We start from the raw sequence: 18,684 nt of genomic DNA, 5'->3' as shown, positions 1-18,684 counted from the left end.
TTTCTCTTATGCATATCTCATTTCCCTGAGGTGGTTCTTTCTTTTGTGAACTTGGTCGGGCCATGGTGCTCAGTAGATTGGCAATCATGTCACCGTATAAAATTTGGAGCCCAGGTGGTGTGGAGGCTTATTTATAGGTCTGTTACCTCAAATCTCTCTAGCAAATAAAGATGAGACTCTGCACCCATTAAGATTTAGAGCATTGGAGGAAGTTCTAGTGAGGAGGTCTTCTCAATCATACATGGTAGATGTGAGTGAATACAGACAATAGAAGTGTGCTTGGTTACTCTTATATATTATGAATATTGTTTGCCATTTGTATAATGGTCCACCATGGGTGATCTTATGTGATAAACCAATCAATTGTCATAAATGTAGGTTAGAGTACACAACCTTTCATCCCTCTACCACCCTGATTTCTCATCGGTGTTATTGAGTTGGTTCTAGCTCATAGCAAACCTATGTAGAACAAAAAGGGACATTTCTCAGTACTGTGCCATCCTGATAATGTTCTTATGTTGGAGCCCATTTTTTGCAGCCTCTGTGTAAATCCATCTCATTAAGGGGCTTCCTTTATTATTCAATGTCCTCTAATTTCCCAAACATGATGTCCTTCTTTAGGGATTGGTCTCTCCTGAGAACATGTCCAAAGGATAAGATAAAGTCTCACCATCTCTGCCTTTAAGGAGCACTATGGACATATATATTCAAAGGCAGATTTTTTTCACTTTTGGCAGACCATGGTACTTTAAATGTTTGGTTGTTTTTTCCCATTACTACATTCTAACACTTTGATTCGTCTTCAGTCTTCCTTTCTATGCACTGAAGAATGTACAACTTGCACATTCAGTTTTCACAGGCAATTGAAAATACTAAGGCTGTACATTTGTTTAATTTCCTTTTCTCAGTTGTTTTAAATATATTTCTATGGGCTAAATCAATAACACTATAAACATAAGTATCTTATGCTCCAAGAAGATGATCGATAAAGTTCTGTGCCATAAAAGAACAAGGATGTCTCTAAGGCGAACCACAGTTTGATAGAACACACAGAGTTAGGGATGGATATGAAGGTCACACTTAACTTTAGCTCAATCTAAGATCAATTAGTTCCTATTGCATGGTCCTGATCAGTATGTGCCCTTTTTATGGAAACACAGAAGATATGGGTGCTATAGCAAAATGTGGTGAAGAAATTAGATGGTATCTGGCTATCAGAAAGAATAGTGACTGGTGTCTCAAAGCTTGTTTTCAAACTCACAGCCATCTAACTGTAATGTCAACTAAGCCCACATGGAAGAAGAGCACCAGCATGCATGCTCCAAGGATTGTCAATAATAACATCCAAATCTGAAGGAAATAATAGTATCAGAGCTTAATTTTTTAAACTCTGATTTACAGAAGGCTATGGATGACAGTTGAAAGCCAAAATACTTTAGCAGGATCTATACATGAAATAAGCCTCCAGTGATTTCTCTCTGACCATAATTAAAAGATGTGACTAACAGACAGACTGTTATACAGATGGTTATAGATTACTATCTAGTAGATTAAAATAAAAAACCTGATCTGAATAGTTGTCATATGATCTCACTTTTGATGCCTTTGACCTTAGTCTTTTTTTATTACTTTCTGGTTTGTTTTGTTTTTTGAATTGAGGTTTGTCTCTGTTTTTTTTTATGTTGTTATTGTTCACAGTCTTCTTGACTCTGTTATGTATTTTTCTGTATATTTTTGGTATACAGAACCCAGGTTGAGTGACTTTATAAAAACTAAAATTACATTAAGGGTTCCTGGAGGGTACAACATGGGAGGTAGGGATAGTGGGGAGTTCATGTCAAGGAATATATAAAGGAAGAAAATGTTGGAAACTGATTATAATAGTTGTTTACACTACATGATTGAACTATTGAATGATATGTTGTCTGGATTATGTCCTAGTACAATGATTTGAGGAAAAAGAAAGAAATAGAAAATACCAAGGCGGCAGGCACACCTTAAGATCTCCAAGGTAACATACTCCCCCCCCTCTCCCCCGAGCACTTTCAAGAGGTCTTTTGTAGCAGATTTATCCAATGCCATGGTTCACCAGATCTCTTGATTTCTGCTTCCAGGGGCATTTATCCAAGGCCATGGTTCACTTGATCTCTTGGCTTGTGCTTCCAGGGGCAATCATTGTGCATTCAAACAAGATGAAATTATTGACATGTTAATTATTGTTGCACTTGTGAAGAGTTGGGTCTTCTTTATATTGAGTTTTATTCTTTACTGAAGGCTGCAGTACTTGATCATCAGCAAATGTTACAAGTCAATCGCACTTTCAGGCATCAAAGTTTTGTCACTTGCATATTGTAGTGTTGTTAATATGCTTTCCTTCAATCCTAATGCCACATTTTTCTTCATAAAATCCAGCTTCTTCAACAAGCCCAGATGGAGGAAGCACACTAGCCTGTCTGATCATGACGTGTTTACCGGATCAGGTAACAGGCATCAGAAGACCCAAATCAAACAAAGAACCACAAAATAAAAACACATTGTTGAGAATGAAAGATATTGGAGCAGAGACCCCACACCCTTCTATAGACAATGGAGCATCCCCTCACAGAAACATCACTAGGAAGAGATGAGTCAACCAGAGCACAGTGTAGGTCCGATAAAAACACACAATATTCCTCTGGTTCCTTGAGGCTTCCTCACCCCACACTCTCATGACCCCAGTCCTACTTTTCACTCTAGTCTAGAGCGGAGAATGGGTGCAAGGGCAGACATGAGATAAGAGCTTATGATGCACGGAATCCAGGAACAGTAATGGCGATAGCTAAACCAGGAGGGTAGGGAGACGGTGGGGAGCGTAAGGGGAAACAAATCTAAAAGATAGAGACATAAACACACACACACACACCCACACACACACCAGGGTTAAGAAAAACAGAAACCATGTGGGAAGGCAGACAGTGGTTGGTGTAATATATGAAAATTATAATCACTTATAATTTAAAAAGGGGTCACAAGGGAGGAGGGGGAAAGGAGGACAAAAGAGGACCTGATACCAAGGTGTTTCAGATTCAAATAAATGCCAGCCAATATCATGTCTTGATAATTTATTCATTTATAACCGGACTGCTAGAATCTAAAAGAGATTCTTTGATTGCAGTTCTGAGTCCACATCTCAGTCCATCTTTAAGGCCAAAACACTCATTTATCACCTGCCAAGGGTTCAAGCAAGCATAAACAGAAGCAGAAAGCAACATCAATGGGTTAATTGTAACTTCAAGAAGAGTGAACATGCATTACACAGTACATTTCTTATCATAAAAGAAATAATGCCAAAATAGATTATAACATCCTGGTTACCATAACAAAATTAACTACACCATTACAACATCCAAGGGAGCAATATTGAATCAGAACCAACGATATATTGGAGAATCATCTAAACTAATTGTAGTGTCCAGAACCTGGGGACATAGGAGTACATTCTAAAATTAATCACCAGCAGAGACTTTCCCATAAGCGGAGGGAGAATGGGTTGGTCAACTAGCAGTCAGTTTTCTGAAATGGGAGGGAGGAATGGGCAAATTACTTAGCAGATTAAAAAAATCGAGCTTCTTTTCCTAGTCTGTCTCACAGGGCTCAGAAGGTAAATGGTTAGAAAATAATGCTGGTAAAATATGAACGAAAAAATATGCTTCCTAAAATTGATGTATGGATTGTTATAAGGACTGTAAGAGCCCCCAATAACATTTTTAAATTAAAAAATGATTAAGGGCAAAAATATCCAGTTTATCTGATTATTTTTTCAGAATATAGATTAATAAGTATGGGGAGAGGTCACATAACACTCCTGATTTTAAAACATGCAGTATCCCCTTCTGTTTCCACAAGAGCCTTTTGAATCATGTACAGGGTCCACAGGAGCACCATGAAGTGTTCTGGAATTCCTATTCTTCTCAAGGCTACCCATAGTAAATTATAATCAACACAGTCAAATGTCTTTACAGTCTGGGATACTCTGCTTTCAGCCAAGATCCATCTCTTCGCAGTAGTGGTGATCCCTTGTTCTACATCCTCTTCTGAATGCAGCCTAAAGCTCCAGCAGCTCTCTGTCAATGTCCTGCTGCATTCATTGCATGATTTACAGCAAAATTTTACTTCAATGATATCGTTCTATAAGGTGAGCATTTTATCTAGTCACGTTTCTTTGGAGCGGGTACCAGGATGGATCTCTTCCAGTCAGTTGGCCAGTGAATTGTCCTACACATTTCCTGGCATAGAAGAGTGAGTGTTCCATGTGGGAGCCACTGTGTCAATATATCATGTCAAGGGCCTTGCTCTTTTCAGGGTCCTTCTCCAAGGACAGGTCTTTTCTGAAAACAGATTGAAAGTATGTAAGAGGAAGTCTCACCATCCACACCTTTAAGAACTATGGTCATACTCCTTTCAAAACTGATATGTTTGTCCTTTTGGCACACTCTTCTTGATTTAAAACCATGCAATATTGAGTTGTTCTATTCCCACATCTGCTTCTTAATCCATGTAAAGGTCCTAGATAAGGACAATGTAGTGTTCTGGAATGCTCATTGTTATCAAGGATATCCACAGTTTGTAATGATGCACACAATTCCTGTGTTGTAGGAAGCTGGAATTTCTTGTGTCATGACTTCCCATCGATGTGCAGTTCCTCAAAATGGTGCTGCAAGATATATCCAAAAAGGGGTGGTGGATTATACCTGGAATCTCCACAATCTGAACTGCTTTGCTCCCTATTTGGGTCAGATGGTTCATCTGAGAAGTCTCAGACTCTCTGCAAACACCCTGGACTTGACACATTCCTAGGGACAAGGAGGTGGAATGCCAGGACCCTAAATGTTAATAGAGACAAGGACCTTTCCCTAGGACCAACTGTAGTTAAAGCCATCCCTTATAGCCAGTCACCTAAGTTTATCTTTCCGCCCACCCAAACTGGGAGAGAATAACTTTCTGTTCTGAAAGCCTTACATATGTTGTATCACTTTCTTATACAATGAGCCTATGTAGCACATTTGGGTCTATTTGGGGGGAGGACTTGAGTGTATTCGATATTGTATTTTGAAAGATATGGATTTACTTGCTCAACTCAATATATACAAGGCAAACAGATTCAGGTGTACTGTTCACTATCTCTTTGACACCTCATTATCTTTTCAGGGCCTTCGGGGCATGTCTTAATATCTTCCCTGTGTGCAGTGGTTCATTACCTGTATGAATTTGTTGGGATCATAATTCTCAGTAGCATGTCAGTTATGTAATAGTGTCAGATTTGGATCTCTGGTCGAGTAGTAGGCTGTGTTGGTCTATTAATCAAGAGTTGGAGGCTTCATATGCACCAGGTCTCCAATTGAGAAAGATGAGAGTTCTGCTCCCATAAAGACTTATTGCAGTGTTTACCAAAGTACCTGATACTGCTCCTTGAGGGGAAATGGAATGGTCCTGTGGTGGAAAGCAGGTAACTGTACTTTATTCTATGGGAGAAATTGTGGCTCTCTAATCCTATAGTTACACTCTTAGAAACCCATAGGGGAAGTTCTACCCTTTCCTACATAGTTGCTATTAATCTGTTCATTTTCAATGGCAGTGAGAAATTTTTTCCCCATTTTATTCTGAATTCTGTGCTATAATAGAAGCGTTTTCAATTCACAGCTAGGCTGTGGGTAATTTTTCTGCTTTCCTGAGAAGAGGACATGCAGTAGGACCAATTATTTTGGGAGCCTGTGATTGGTAGCATTTGGGAACTAGGGGGCAGTTCTAACTGTCCATAGGTTGGCTATGAGCGGGAATGGACACAATGGCACTGGATTTGGTTTATTTTTTATGATAAATGTGGCACTGCAGAATGGATCAGGTATGATGGAATCATGTATGAAGGTATTCCATGGTACAAGGATTCAGGGTGTGGCAGTATATCTTTTATTTCTTCATAATCTTTTTGAGATAAAGGTAAGGGGATTTTCCTGAGGTGTGACTCCACAAACTTTTGTCTCTGAAAGCATTAGAGAGAATTGGGAAGACAGAAGCAGGACATGACTACAGCATGAAATGAGAGCTGTATCAGAGTTCTGTGGACCAAAAAATCCTACTCAGTAAACCTTTAGGACCCAAAGTAATGCTGATGCCAACATACAAGGTGCTGTTTAAGGCAGGTCAGGCCCACAGATGTTGCCAGCAGATAAGGACCTTGCCTCTGACTCAATAGAGGAAGAGGGCTTTATCCTACGGCTAATGCCCTTAATTTGGATTTGACCCACCGACTGTATAAGAAAATGAATGTTGAATGGAAAACCCACAATTAGTGATGCTTCCTTAAACCCACGTAAGAACTAAGAAAAAGTCCTGGACTTTTCCCTGGAGGTCAGTCCTCTAAACCCATCCAGTGGGATGAAGTGATTGGTCCTGTACTATGGAGAGACAAACCTCTGGAAAGATAGTTGATTAGGTCTTTTATACTAACCATATGACAGGTGCTTTGAATTTACCAACCAATCCTTGGAGAGAGATAAAAGGCCATCTATTCCTGGAATGAGTTACAGTATCATAAACCCAATGGTAGCCCTGGTGGTGTGGTGGTTAAGAGTTGGGCTGTGATCCCCAAGTTCACTTTCAAACAGCCAGTTGTTCCGAGGGAAAAGACAGTGTTTTCTATACTTGCAAAGAGTTGGAGACTCAGAAACTCACAGCGCCCGTTTTACTCTCTCCTGTAGGATTGTCACAAGTGAGAACCGACTGGATGGCAGTGAGTCAGTGTGTTTGTGAAACCCAAAGGGGCACTTCTCCTATTTTCTAGAAAGTGGCTCTGAGTCACAGTAGACTTAATATCAGGGGATTTGTCCTAAGTGCAGAAGTAAGATTGATAAATATTCAAAACGTCAAAGCCATATGGCATATGAGATTCAGTTTCATAAAGCTATTTCTGGAAGTGTATTGCTTATCCCGCCTTCCCTTTCACAGTTTTTCTGCTATTGAAATCACATGGGTTAATGGTACAGTGAGTCATGTGTGATTGAGGTTCTGTGTCAACTTGGCTCGGCCATAATGTCAGCTTACATGACAATGCTTGACATAATGCCATCACTTTCATGAAGAGATTTGTTGTCAGCAGCCAGGATTGGGAGGTGTTATCCTGGTGGGTGTGGTTTTGCCCAGTATAAATGTAAGTGGATCCTCTCTGTAAGCTGTGCAGCTTTTGGCCAGGTCCAGAAACTCACCAGAAGTGTGGATCTCCAGACGTGAGGCAGAATCTTGCCATATTTCCTACATAGCTTGGATTCATCGTTTGCACAGCCCGTGAGGAATGAGCCTACCATCTAATCTGCCCATTTGGGATTCATCAAGCCCTCAACCTACTTGAATCAAGAGAAGGGTTCACAGTGACATCTGAGATTTGCCAGCCTCTACAACTGTGAATTGAAAAGGTAAGTAGTGTGACTAGGACTTTTCCCTATATATTTCTGACAGGGTGGCACGATGGGAGTAAAAAATGGGGTTTGTACTATGGTAAAGGGCACCATCTCAGAAACTCACGAGGGAAGTTCTACCCTATCCTACAGGGTCTCTATGAGTCAGCCTTGACTCAATGTCTTTCAATGACTAAAGGTGCTGGAACCAAGATTGCAGAGGGCTGGGGTCACCCACTTGGTTCTCCCTCAGGTTTGAGCAGATGCTGCTTAACCTTCCCATGTCAGGATTCTATTTGGAGCAGATTTGTCAGAATGAGGGCAGGGACCCACTCAGCATCTTGGAGCTTGCCATCCAGAGTGATGTTGCAACATGAGGCTTCACCCATGGCCTCTCTGGCGTGGCTGTCCATAGAGTTTTCCCACCCTTGTTCACGGCAGCTATTGTCTGGAGAGAGAGGGAGGCAGTGAAAGTCATGGTGGAGACCTGACCCTTCATCTCACCCCCCCGCTCGTTGTTCTAGTGACAATCTCAGAGGACATCTTTTAAAGCTTGTGAGAGATAGTTGTCTTCATATTCGCAGTGTCAAGAGTTTTTTGTTGTTGTGTTTATTTATTTTTTAACAATTTATTGGGGCTCATACAATTCTTATCACAGTTCATACATATACATACATCAATTGTATAAAGCACATCTGTACAGACTTTTCCCTAATCATTTTTTTCTCCGATTTTCTTTTTTTACATTTTATTAGGGACTCATACAACTCTTATCACCATCCATACATATACATACATCAATTGTATAAAGCACATCCATACATTCCAGTGTCAAGAGTTTTTAGGGTAATTTGATTTCCAGTTGTTTTTAACTTACGGTGGCCCGTGTTTGTTAAAGGAGAACTGTGGCTCAGTGTTTTCAAAGGTTTTTGTCAAAAGTAAGTCACCAGGCCTGTCTCTTAAAGTATTTTTGAGAAGAAACTATCCATCTTCTAAGTTAGCTTCTAAACATTCTAACTGTTTGTGTTATTAGGGGGTTCCAAGTTTAAAGAAGTGAACTGTGAATTTCACATTTATTCAAGAAAAAAATGACATACATCATGATGTTTTTATTTTGGAGAATTTAAAGAGTTATTTTCTTTTTTATTTTTTTTTCTTCTTCTTTTTTTTTTTTAATTTTAACAATTTATTGGGGCTCATACAATTCTTTTCACAGTTCATATATATACATACATCAATTGTATAAAGCACATCTGTACAGTCTTTGCCCTAATCATTTTTTTCTCTTTTCTTCTTTTACATTTTATTAGGGACTCATACAACTCTTACCACAATCCATACATATACATACATCAATTGTATAAAGCACATCCATACATTCCCTGCCCCAATCATTCTCAAGGCATTTGCTCTCCACTTAAGCCCCTTGCATCAGGTCCTCTTTTTTTTCCCCTCCTCCCTCCCCCTTCCCCCCTCCCTCATATGCCCTTGGTAATTTATACATCGTTGTTTTGTCATATCTTGCCCTATCCGGAGTCTCCCTTCCCCCCTTCTCTGCCGTCCCTCTCCCAGGGAAGAGGTCACATGTGGATCCTTGTAATCAGTTCCCCCTTTCCAACCCACTCACCCTCCACTCTCCCAGCATCGTCCCTCACACCCTTGGTCCTGAAGGTATCATCCACCCTGGATTCCCTGTACCTCCAACCCTCATATGCACCAGTGTACAGCCTCTGTCCTATCCAGCCCTGCAAGGTAGAATTCGGATCATGGTAGTTGGGGGGAGGAAGCATCCAGGATCTGGGGGAAAGCTGTGTTCTTCATCGATACTACCTCACACCCTAATTAACCCATCTCCTCTCCTAAATCCCTCTATGAGGGGATCTCCATTGGTCGACACTTGGGCCTTGGGTCTCCACTCTGCACTTCCCCCTTCATTTAATATGATATATATATACATATATATACATACATATATACATATACACATATATACACATACATACACACACTTATATCTTTTTTTTTTTTTGCATGATGCCTTATACCTGGTCCCTTGGGCACCTCGTGATCGCACTGGCCGGTGTGCTTCTTCCATGTGGGCTTATTTGCTTCTGAGCTAGATGGCCGCTTGTTCACCTTCAAGCCTTTAAGACCCCAGACACTATCTCTTTTGATAGCCGGGCACCATCAGCTTTCTTCACCACATTTACTTGTTCACACACTTTGGCTCCAGCCGTTGTGTCGGGAGAGTGAGCATCATAGAGTTCCAATTTAATAAAAGAAGGTATTCATGCATTGAGGGAGTGTTTGAGTAGAGGCCCAAGGTCCTTCCGCCACCTTAATACTTGACCTATAAATATAGACACATAGATCTATTTCCCCATCCTCCTATATATATTTGCATGTACATGTCTTTGTCTAGACCTCCATGAATGCCCTTTGACTCCTAGCTCTTTCCTCCATCTCCCTTGACTTTCCTCCTGCCCTACTACCATGCTTCATCGCCACCTGGGCTAGAGTATACCTCTTCTCTAAGCAACCTTACCCTTGATCATTTCCCAGCAGGCCTGCCACTCCCACTTCTCTACCATTTGGGGTCCCATGTTTTTCCCTTGTCCCTGGGTTTGTTAACACCACTTCCTTACCCCCCCCTACCCCCCCACCCCAAGTCCCCCCAAAACTGTCGGTCCCGTTGTTTTTCCTCCAGATAGTTCATCCAGCCTGTCCTATTCAGACAGACCTGTGGAGTCACTAACATGCACGAAAACTAGACAGAGGAAAACAAAGCAACAGTATACAACCAGACAACAAAACAACAAAAACAAACCACTGACAAAGAACAGAATAAAACAGTTCACAAGAGAAAAGCTTGTAGTTAGTTCAGGGATCGTTTGCTGGCCCTTAGGAGTGTTTTCCAGTCCAGTCTGTTGGGGCACCACGCCCTGGCCCCGAAGTCCACTTTCAGCATTCCCTGGGGACCTTGCCACTCCATTCCCTTGCTGTTCCGCTGCACTCCCCCAGTGATTTGCCTCGGTGTGGTGGGATCAGGTCAGGTGCAATTCCCACACTGTGTCTCCGGTGCTGTCCCCTGTATCGCCCTTAGTCACTGAGGGGCATCATGTCTCATAGTGGGGCCAGCCATGTTGTTCTCTCTGTGGACTGGCTGCTCTACTCAGGAACATCATCATCACGGCCTGGTGGGCCAGGCTGTGCTCCACTCTCTCCTCCTGCCCCTTCATCTGCTCCTGTGTGCTCTGATCAAATATGTCCATCTCCCAGAGCTGCAGAGTCAATGTCGTCCTTTGGAAAAAATTTTTTTCGGGGGAGGGGCAGGAATCCACTTAATTTATGGTGCTGGGGCCAGCCTCCCAGACCTCTCCACCGGTTCCCTCCTCCACACCGGGATATTGCGTTCACACCTTGCGACACTGGGTTGAAGTCTGGTCCCACTTTCCCTGTGGAGATATAAACAATACCCTCCCCTTGGGTGGATTAATGCCCTATGACCCCACTACCCTTTTCTTCCTTGTATTTATCCTTTTGTTTTCCTTTCCCCACCTCCTCCACCATTGTCTACCATGTACATCCCTGGTTTTGGTCTGGTCTCTTTCATACTACCCCTAAAGAGTTATTTTCTAATTAAATTCTTCATTTTAAGATATTTGGGTTTGCAATTAGATCTGTTTTGTTCCATTTTCTAGTAAAATTCTCTAAGGCTTTAGGAAAAAGGCATTGCATTTAGTTTGTTGCTGATGTTTCTAAGATGATTACTAGGTGTGGCATAAGAGTGGATCAATCAATGACAAGGTGGGTGAAGAAAACACAGGCCTAAGTAAAAGACTGATAGGATTTTCACTTTGGAATCTGGGTGGGTCTAATCCAATAAAAATTGTGTTGAGAGATTTACATTCCTATGGTGAGAATATTTTTTTCAGATACATAATTCATAAATTTTATTTATGGATCCTAAAATATGTGTCTTTGACTGGATGTTTTAGGCTGTTCTTGTTGTTAAGGGCTTTGAAATTGGTCCTGAATCATACTTACCTTCTGGTCTGACTTATAGTTAGCCTATGTCAAGGTGGAATAAATTCTGCCCAATTCACGATCATACTCACAATTGTTATATTGGAGCTGATTGCTGCAGTTACCATGTCAGTTCATCTCAATGAACGTTTTCCTATATTTTCTCTGAACCTTGTGTTTATCAAGCCTGCGATTTTCCAAGGACTGAAATGTTAATCTAGTAGAGGTCAGTGCCTGCTCCTTGGTATTTTTTTTCCTTCAAATCATACAATATTAAAACAACGTCCTTTCTATCAGAAGCCAGTATTTTCTTGCTTTGTTTTTTTTTTCTCTCTAAGAAAAGCTTTTAGTTTGAGTTCAATGAAATATGCTTTGTCTCTGAATGCAAGTCATAATTGGGTCTTAATTTGACTCTCTCTAACATTCACCTACTGAGGATAAATGCATCCAATGATGCAGATTGTTTGTGACATAGACATATTTGATTTTCTGTTTCAATTTTCTGCTTCTTATACATATGAAATCAGAAAATGCAATGATTAAGATGTTAGATGAAAAATAATAGTCATTAGTTCCAATTCACCAGCTGTTTCTTGTAGAAACAGGAGAAAGATATGCCTAGAGAGAGATGGCACAGTCAGATTCCATAAAGGTTACAGCCTTAAAGAGAATGCACTGGTGCAGTGCTCCTGAATTCTATGGGGGGTTTATTCTATTATAAGATTACCTTGCTTGTCTTAGTAAAATGAGGTGGGTATATTTTTCAATTATGTGGTGTAGGCTGAGTTTAAACTGCCAGGCTCTGTGTTAGAGACAAAGCTGTGGATCATTGACCTCCACCCCACTCAGGGCTCCTTATGCTATGCTTTCACTTTTATAACAAAAATTGGATATGTATATATAGATATATATTTATTTAATCCTAAAATGTTTCTAAAGATTGTATAACTTAGGAACTAGACTCAAATTATAAAATAACTTAGATCTCACAACTTCTGAATTGTTTTCTTTAACCCTTTTTTTGGTTACTTTTGCTGGTATCTCTAGGGGCGTGGGAATGGGAGGCAGGATGAGAAAGCTGGAACTAGATAGGACTGCCTGTGATGGTGGTTCATACTGAGTTTCAAATCTGCTGGTCATTATTTCTAAATTCTATGAACTTAAGATGCAACCACCCCAATGGTAACACAATGTTTGAGCGCTCTCACTACTTTCAGGTTTATGCCTAACACGGAGAGTTACACAAACGTCTTTCATAGCCAATGCTTTGTGTACTTCTACTGGTTTTTCCAAGGTTCAGCTTTTAGCTTTAATCGGGATGGCTATTGCATGTTTCCCTTGAAGTGCTTGATGAATTATCTCTGTTTTGTGCTGCTTAATTTTTTAAAGATGATTCACCCACTTTTAAGTTGACCATTGAAGTCATCCTGCGCAAATTTTGTTTTTCCTACTAAGTTCAGTGAAATCTTCACTTTTTCTGCTCCGTATTGGAGCCCTGTGGGAGCCCCATTGGGCTGCCAAGTGAACAGTTCCAGTGACCCGCCGCTCCATGCTGAAAGACAAGGCTTTTAGCGCTTGTCTAGAGTTACAGCCTGGGGTGCCAGCTGCGATAGCGGAGGACTTGTGTCGCGGCTCCACTTGGTCTAGTCGCTTGGGGAATACCTCTAGCAGTTCTTGCCGTCACCGCTTCCATTTTGCCCCCATGTCCTTTCTCAGCTCACTCCATGCTCATCTCGCATACGGACCACCTGTGGGCCCGCTTCTCTTGGGAGCACCCACCCAGGCACAGGGCTCCAGCAAGCAGAATGAGAAGGTCGAGCGAGAGAGGTCCGTCCACCCTGGCTGCAACTGGGCCAGAAGAAACGGTCCAGGAAGAAGGAATGGAATCGAATGGAAGAGAATTCACTCCAGAGACAAAACAGCTCCTCTTCTCTATTATAGCTATTCCCCTGACAATACAAACTTTGTGTTTTCAGGTTCTGCAGCATTCCAGACCTCAGGCACAGAATCAGGATGGGAAAAAGACGGTGTGTCTCTCCACTCAAGCCCAAGTTGGCAGCAGCAAGCGGAACACACAGTCACGGGAACCAGTCCACAACTGTGACCGCCTCTATTTCAGGACCTCCTAAAAACAAACAGCATGTGGACAGCAACCATGGACGGGAAAATGTATCGGACTTAACGCTGGGGCCTGAAAATTATCCAATTACACGAATGAATCCCACATCAGGAGCGCTGAGCCCTCTCCCCTGGCCCAACGGAACTGCCAACACCACCAAGAACCTGGTGGTGACTGCAGAGATGTGCTGCTACAGCTTTGATGTGCTCTACTGTCACCTCTATGGCTTCCCACAGCCACGACTTCCTAGATTCACCAATGACCCCTATCCACTGTTTGTGACATGGGAGACAGGGCGGGATAAGCGTCTCTGGGGCTGCATTGGAACCTTCTCAGCCATGAATCTTCACCCAGGACTCAGGGAATACTCGTTAACCAGTGCACTTATGGACAGTCGATTTCCCCCAATGACGCGAGAGGAGCTACCTAAGCTTTTCTGCTCTGTCTCCCTCCTTACTAACTTTAAGGTTGCCAGTGATTACCTGGACTGGGAGGTAGGGGTCAATGGAATTCTAATTGAATTCATCAGTGAAAAGGGCATCAAATGTACAGCCACATATTTACCTGAGGTTGCTAAAGAACAAGACTGGGATCAGATCCAGACCATAGACTCATTGCTCAGGAAAGGTGGTTTTAAGGCTCCAATTACCAGTGAATTCCGAAAAACGATCAAACTCACCAGGTACCGAAGTGAGAAGGTGACAATCAGTTATGCAGAGTATGTTGCTTCTCATCAGCACTGTTTCCAGAACGGCACCCTTCATGCCCCACCCCTCTACAATCATGACTCCTGACACAAGGCTGCATGACCAATCTCACCCCCTATGGCAGCTAATGGCTATGACATCATTGGAGCAGACCCCTCCTCTTCCTGGTCCAGTTGCTTCCATTACTGCACCATGTTATGATGCTAGCTTCCATTGCCAAGTCAGCTCCAGCTAAATAAAGGGATGATGGGGTTGCATTGAATGAAACAACTTGAGGGGCCCAAGCCTTGTCTCAGCCTTTCCTCTATGGGGTTCAGTTGGATTGGGGCTTCTCCAAGATTGGTGAGAATTACTATGTTGGTTCAGAGGACCTGTGACATGCAGGTACCACTGGTGATTTGCTGCATGTGTATTGGCTACACAAGGAAGCTGAAATTGAAGATCCATGAAGGCTTAAACCATACACATCCCTATCACCTCCCAAGATCAAGTAGGCAGTCTGGGCAATGGAGACTAATCAGAAACATTATAGGTTTTAAATAGCTTTTTTCATAAAAGAAAACTTTCATTTAATTGCATACCTAGAATTGATCACAGCTTCCATACTTCCTACACTGACATCCTGATAGGATTGAAAGTGGGCACCATGAATCCTCTGTGGTTCCTGGACAGGGCAGCCACGTCAGAAGCCTTTTGGGAGGCATAGGTCCACTGACAGGGTTCAAGAAACTACATCTTACTGTGAGTTGCATTTTGTAGCATTCTTTATTTAGAGTGTTGTGCAGCCTGCTGAAGAATGGAATGGAATGGAGATGCCGAAAGGAGGACCTGATGTCATTGCTACACACGTGTGAAGGAGTTGTCTGTTCCTTACCAACTGGACACCTCAAATCCTCTTCTGGGAGCACTGCCTATAGCTGGATCTCGGTTCTCAGAAAGCAGAGATCAAAGAAGCAGCTGGCTTGACCTTTGTAAGGACACCTTGTTCTAGGGAAGAATTCAGGGCCTCCAAGCGGTTTTTCTTTTCAGGCACGCATTCTGAAAGACCTTTATACAAGCTAGTTCTTAAAGGACTTTAAAACAAAGCTGTTAATAAACAAGGTTGCTCTTCAGCTTGTCTAAAGTATTGGACATCTCCACTGCACCAGAGAAAATTCCTAAACTCATTCAAGATATTTCAACCTTCTTGTGACATATTGCCTGTTGCCGTTGTTGCTAATTTCCACGTCTGTCAGCAAGTATCTCCTGTCTGGCTTATTCTTCACTAATTTGGTGGCAGAGTTCATAGAACGAAGGGACTTGGAAGATGCTTTGGATATATCTTAACAGAGGCACTGCTAAATTGATTGATGGGAAGATTTAGCCAGAAGAAAGATTCCCAAGGATATTATTACTGCTTTTCAGCAACACATTTAGAGAATTCATAAAATGGATTGGATATCAACCCAATGAACACAATGATTGGTATATTAAAGTTTATATGGACAAGGCGTGGCTTTCTGAAATGGGCCAAAGGAGCTCCTTTGAGATTCCTCCTGCCAGGAATGTACAAATGGGTACAATTTGAGGAACATTCTGTTCCAGGCATTAGTGTCTTTGGTTTTTAGGTGACAATGAGAATGTAAGTGGATCTTCTTGACACTGTGCTCTGCTGTTCTGACAAGGATGCAGAAAGGTTAAGGGGAAGGTTGGGCTGATAAACGGGAAACCCGTGTCATGTCACCTGTCTTAACTGCTGGGATTTCACATCCTGCCATATTCCCCTTGTAAGGTTGATCAAAACCCTTTTGAAGATGAAGGGATTGTATCAAGATTTCCTGCTGCTGAGAATAATAAATCAGTCTTACACCATGGTTTGATGTATGGATGGTCGGCTCTGAATTAAACCATCCACTTTTGGTTTGTAAAACAGTATTGCTACATAGGGATAAATTCGTCAATGTTTTAATGTTCTGTGTTAGAGTTGTGTTTAGGTTCTAAAGCTTTTTTTAAAAGCAAAAAACCTAGTGCTCAACTTTCACCCCTGAGCACGCTCAGTGAGATTGGCCATGCGAGCATTTATAGTGCCATGCTCTTTAAGCCTATATTTTCTTGTATAAATGTTTACCTATTTGTCTTCACCAGTGTACAATTCATTTTTTATTTTGGTGAGGGTGTGGTAGGATACCTGCCATTTAAGAAAATGAAATGTTAAAATCAGTGCACAAGAAATAGGCTGGTTTGAGCCCAGCACCACACTGAAGTGGCCTCCTGCTGTTAGAGTAAAGAAGCCTTGCTCCCTCCACTTTTCCTCATGCTCCCATACAAAAAGACAGCGATGGAAAAGCTCTTTCCCCCTTTGCTTTGCCCAAGGGGACTTGGGAGCTGGCCAAGGAAAATACTCGTAAGGAATGGTACTTTCTGTGTCAGTCTGGAACAGGGCCTGGTCTGGAAGTGTACAGTGATGGACACCTCAGAAACACGTATGGCAGGTTGCTCTCAGGAAAAACAGAAGCCTGGATTATCCATGTGGCAGCTCTGCTAGGGAGATGACAGCTCTGAACTGCCTTCCACGTGCTTGACCAAATCAGTCATGAGGGTGTTCAGATACATATATGATTTGTAGATGGAAGGAAGTGAGTTTTCTGCTTAGTGTTACCTTTGTCCTTGAGCTGCATAAACTGAACAGTAGGTAATCAGATTTCACAGAACCAATCTAACTGCTGGCTTGGTTCATAGTTTATGTCATCCTTAGCTGTGAGTGCCTTTTGGTCTGAAAAATTGGGTTGTTTCATAATACCCACAGCTAGGACATACTGTATACATTGCCCTCACTTTATATTAAAAGGATTGTGTTTGATCGCTAGGGTTTGTCGATACTGGATTGTTTCCACTGTGAGTTTCTACAAACATTGTCTCTGCATAATAAAGCCACTCATGTTAGAGAACTTTTCAACAAGAAAGTTTTGTAGGTGAAGTACTGCATATTGTTATAATATCTATACAAAAGAAGCACTGGGCGTCAATTTAAGATTTGCACAATATCTGTTTTCCATATGTGAACACCCGCAAATACACTAAATTGTTATTTTCTGCTGGGTTTCTGGAACCTTGAAAGTTATGTGTTTGTTTTGTTTCGTTACACCTGTTTCCCCGAAGCAGACTGTATGGCATGCAATACAAAGACTTCAGAATAAGTCTCTGTGTTACAATCTGTTGCCTCTTGGCTATATAGCTTACGAGTGCAAATCGTTGAACTCCAACAAAATATTGTAGAGAACAAACCATAATGGGCTAAAATAAAATTTAAAAAAGAGTTACAGCCAGAGAAAAGCACAAGGACATCTCCACCATGTCCTATAGGGTCGAACTGATGTCATTGAGTCTGTTTGGCTAGTTCTCTTGGTTCATATTTTACATTAAGTGTTATTTTTGATATTACCATCTTCATGCTATTTTTCTTTACCAGATTATTTACTAGCATTTCTGGAAACATTCACTTATGTTGAAGGTTTCTGAATTATTGTCTTTAGATTTACTTTTTAAAAAATCCCTGGAGGCACTTCTTGTTAGTGGAATTGGAGATTTCACATGATTGCAACTGAAATTAAGTATCAACTAATACAGATACCCTTCCAACTGAGTAAACTTCCAGAGCAGCATACTGAGGCAGGGGCAGTCTGGGAAAACCTGCTCCATGTGGACAAGTCCTGTCTCTGGGAGAAAAAAATAGCTGTCCTCCGTAGTAGAATTCCCTTAGTGAATCAACATGCCTGGAGAAAGTACATTTGCTCTCATGGAGAAATCAATGCACTGGAAGAAATTTTCAGAGAGATAAAGAAACAAAAGCACAGAATTCCAAGATACACAGAACGGCCATGAGAACAGGGTTTTATGACTTTATTTTGCAGCCTGAAGTCCCAGATTTATTGAAGCCAGAACTCAAGTTTTAAAAATCATGAATTTCTGGCCTATTATGGAAGAATTTAAGGATTTCAACAAATATATTGTTTTTATGGAATACCAAGGTGCCTACTATGCAGGCCTGGCAAAGATAATCCCACCAAAGAGTGGACAGCCGACAGAAATAAAAATGTGGATGACACCCTCATAGCCAGTCCTGTGCAGCAAGTAGCTAAGGGATAAGCAGGTGTCTTTTTACAAGACCATAAAATAAAGAAATCCATGACAGTAAAGGAGCATCGCCACTTGGCTCACACTGACAGATATTGCACTCCCACACACCGGGATGTTGAGGATTTGGAGTGAACATTGGAAGGATCGCCTGTACCATTCTCCCATTTATGGGGCTAAGGTATGCGGCTCCTTGTTTGGTGAAAAGACTGAGCATCAGAACCTCACACACCTGGGGACGATCCAGGGTCTCCTGTAATAGGAGTGTGGAGTTGTTGTCAAAGGCGTC

At 41.7% G+C, this 18,684-nt stretch overlaps 1 protein-coding gene across 1 annotated transcript; it reads left to right on the top strand.

The window, feature by feature from the left end:
* Positions 1–13,469: 13,469 nt before the first annotated feature.
* LOC142427882 (AMMECR1-like protein) lies at positions 13,470–14,369 on the top strand. The gene is made up of 2 exons (XM_075533009.1): positions 13,470–13,849; positions 13,955–14,369. The coding sequence occupies exons 1-2, from the start codon at positions 13,470–13,472 to the stop codon at positions 14,367–14,369; spliced, it is 795 nt and encodes a 264-aa protein (XP_075389124.1).
* The last annotated feature ends 4,315 nt before the right edge of the window (positions 14,370–18,684 follow it).

Source organism: Tenrec ecaudatus, chromosome 15 (assembly GCF_050624435.1).
Source record: "Tenrec ecaudatus isolate mTenEca1 chromosome 15, mTenEca1.hap1, whole genome shotgun sequence".
NCBI lineage: Eukaryota > Metazoa > Chordata > Mammalia > Afrosoricida > Tenrecidae > Tenrec > Tenrec ecaudatus.
Note: the sequence above shows the minus strand (reverse complement) of the source record. Positions and strands in the feature narration are given on the sequence as shown.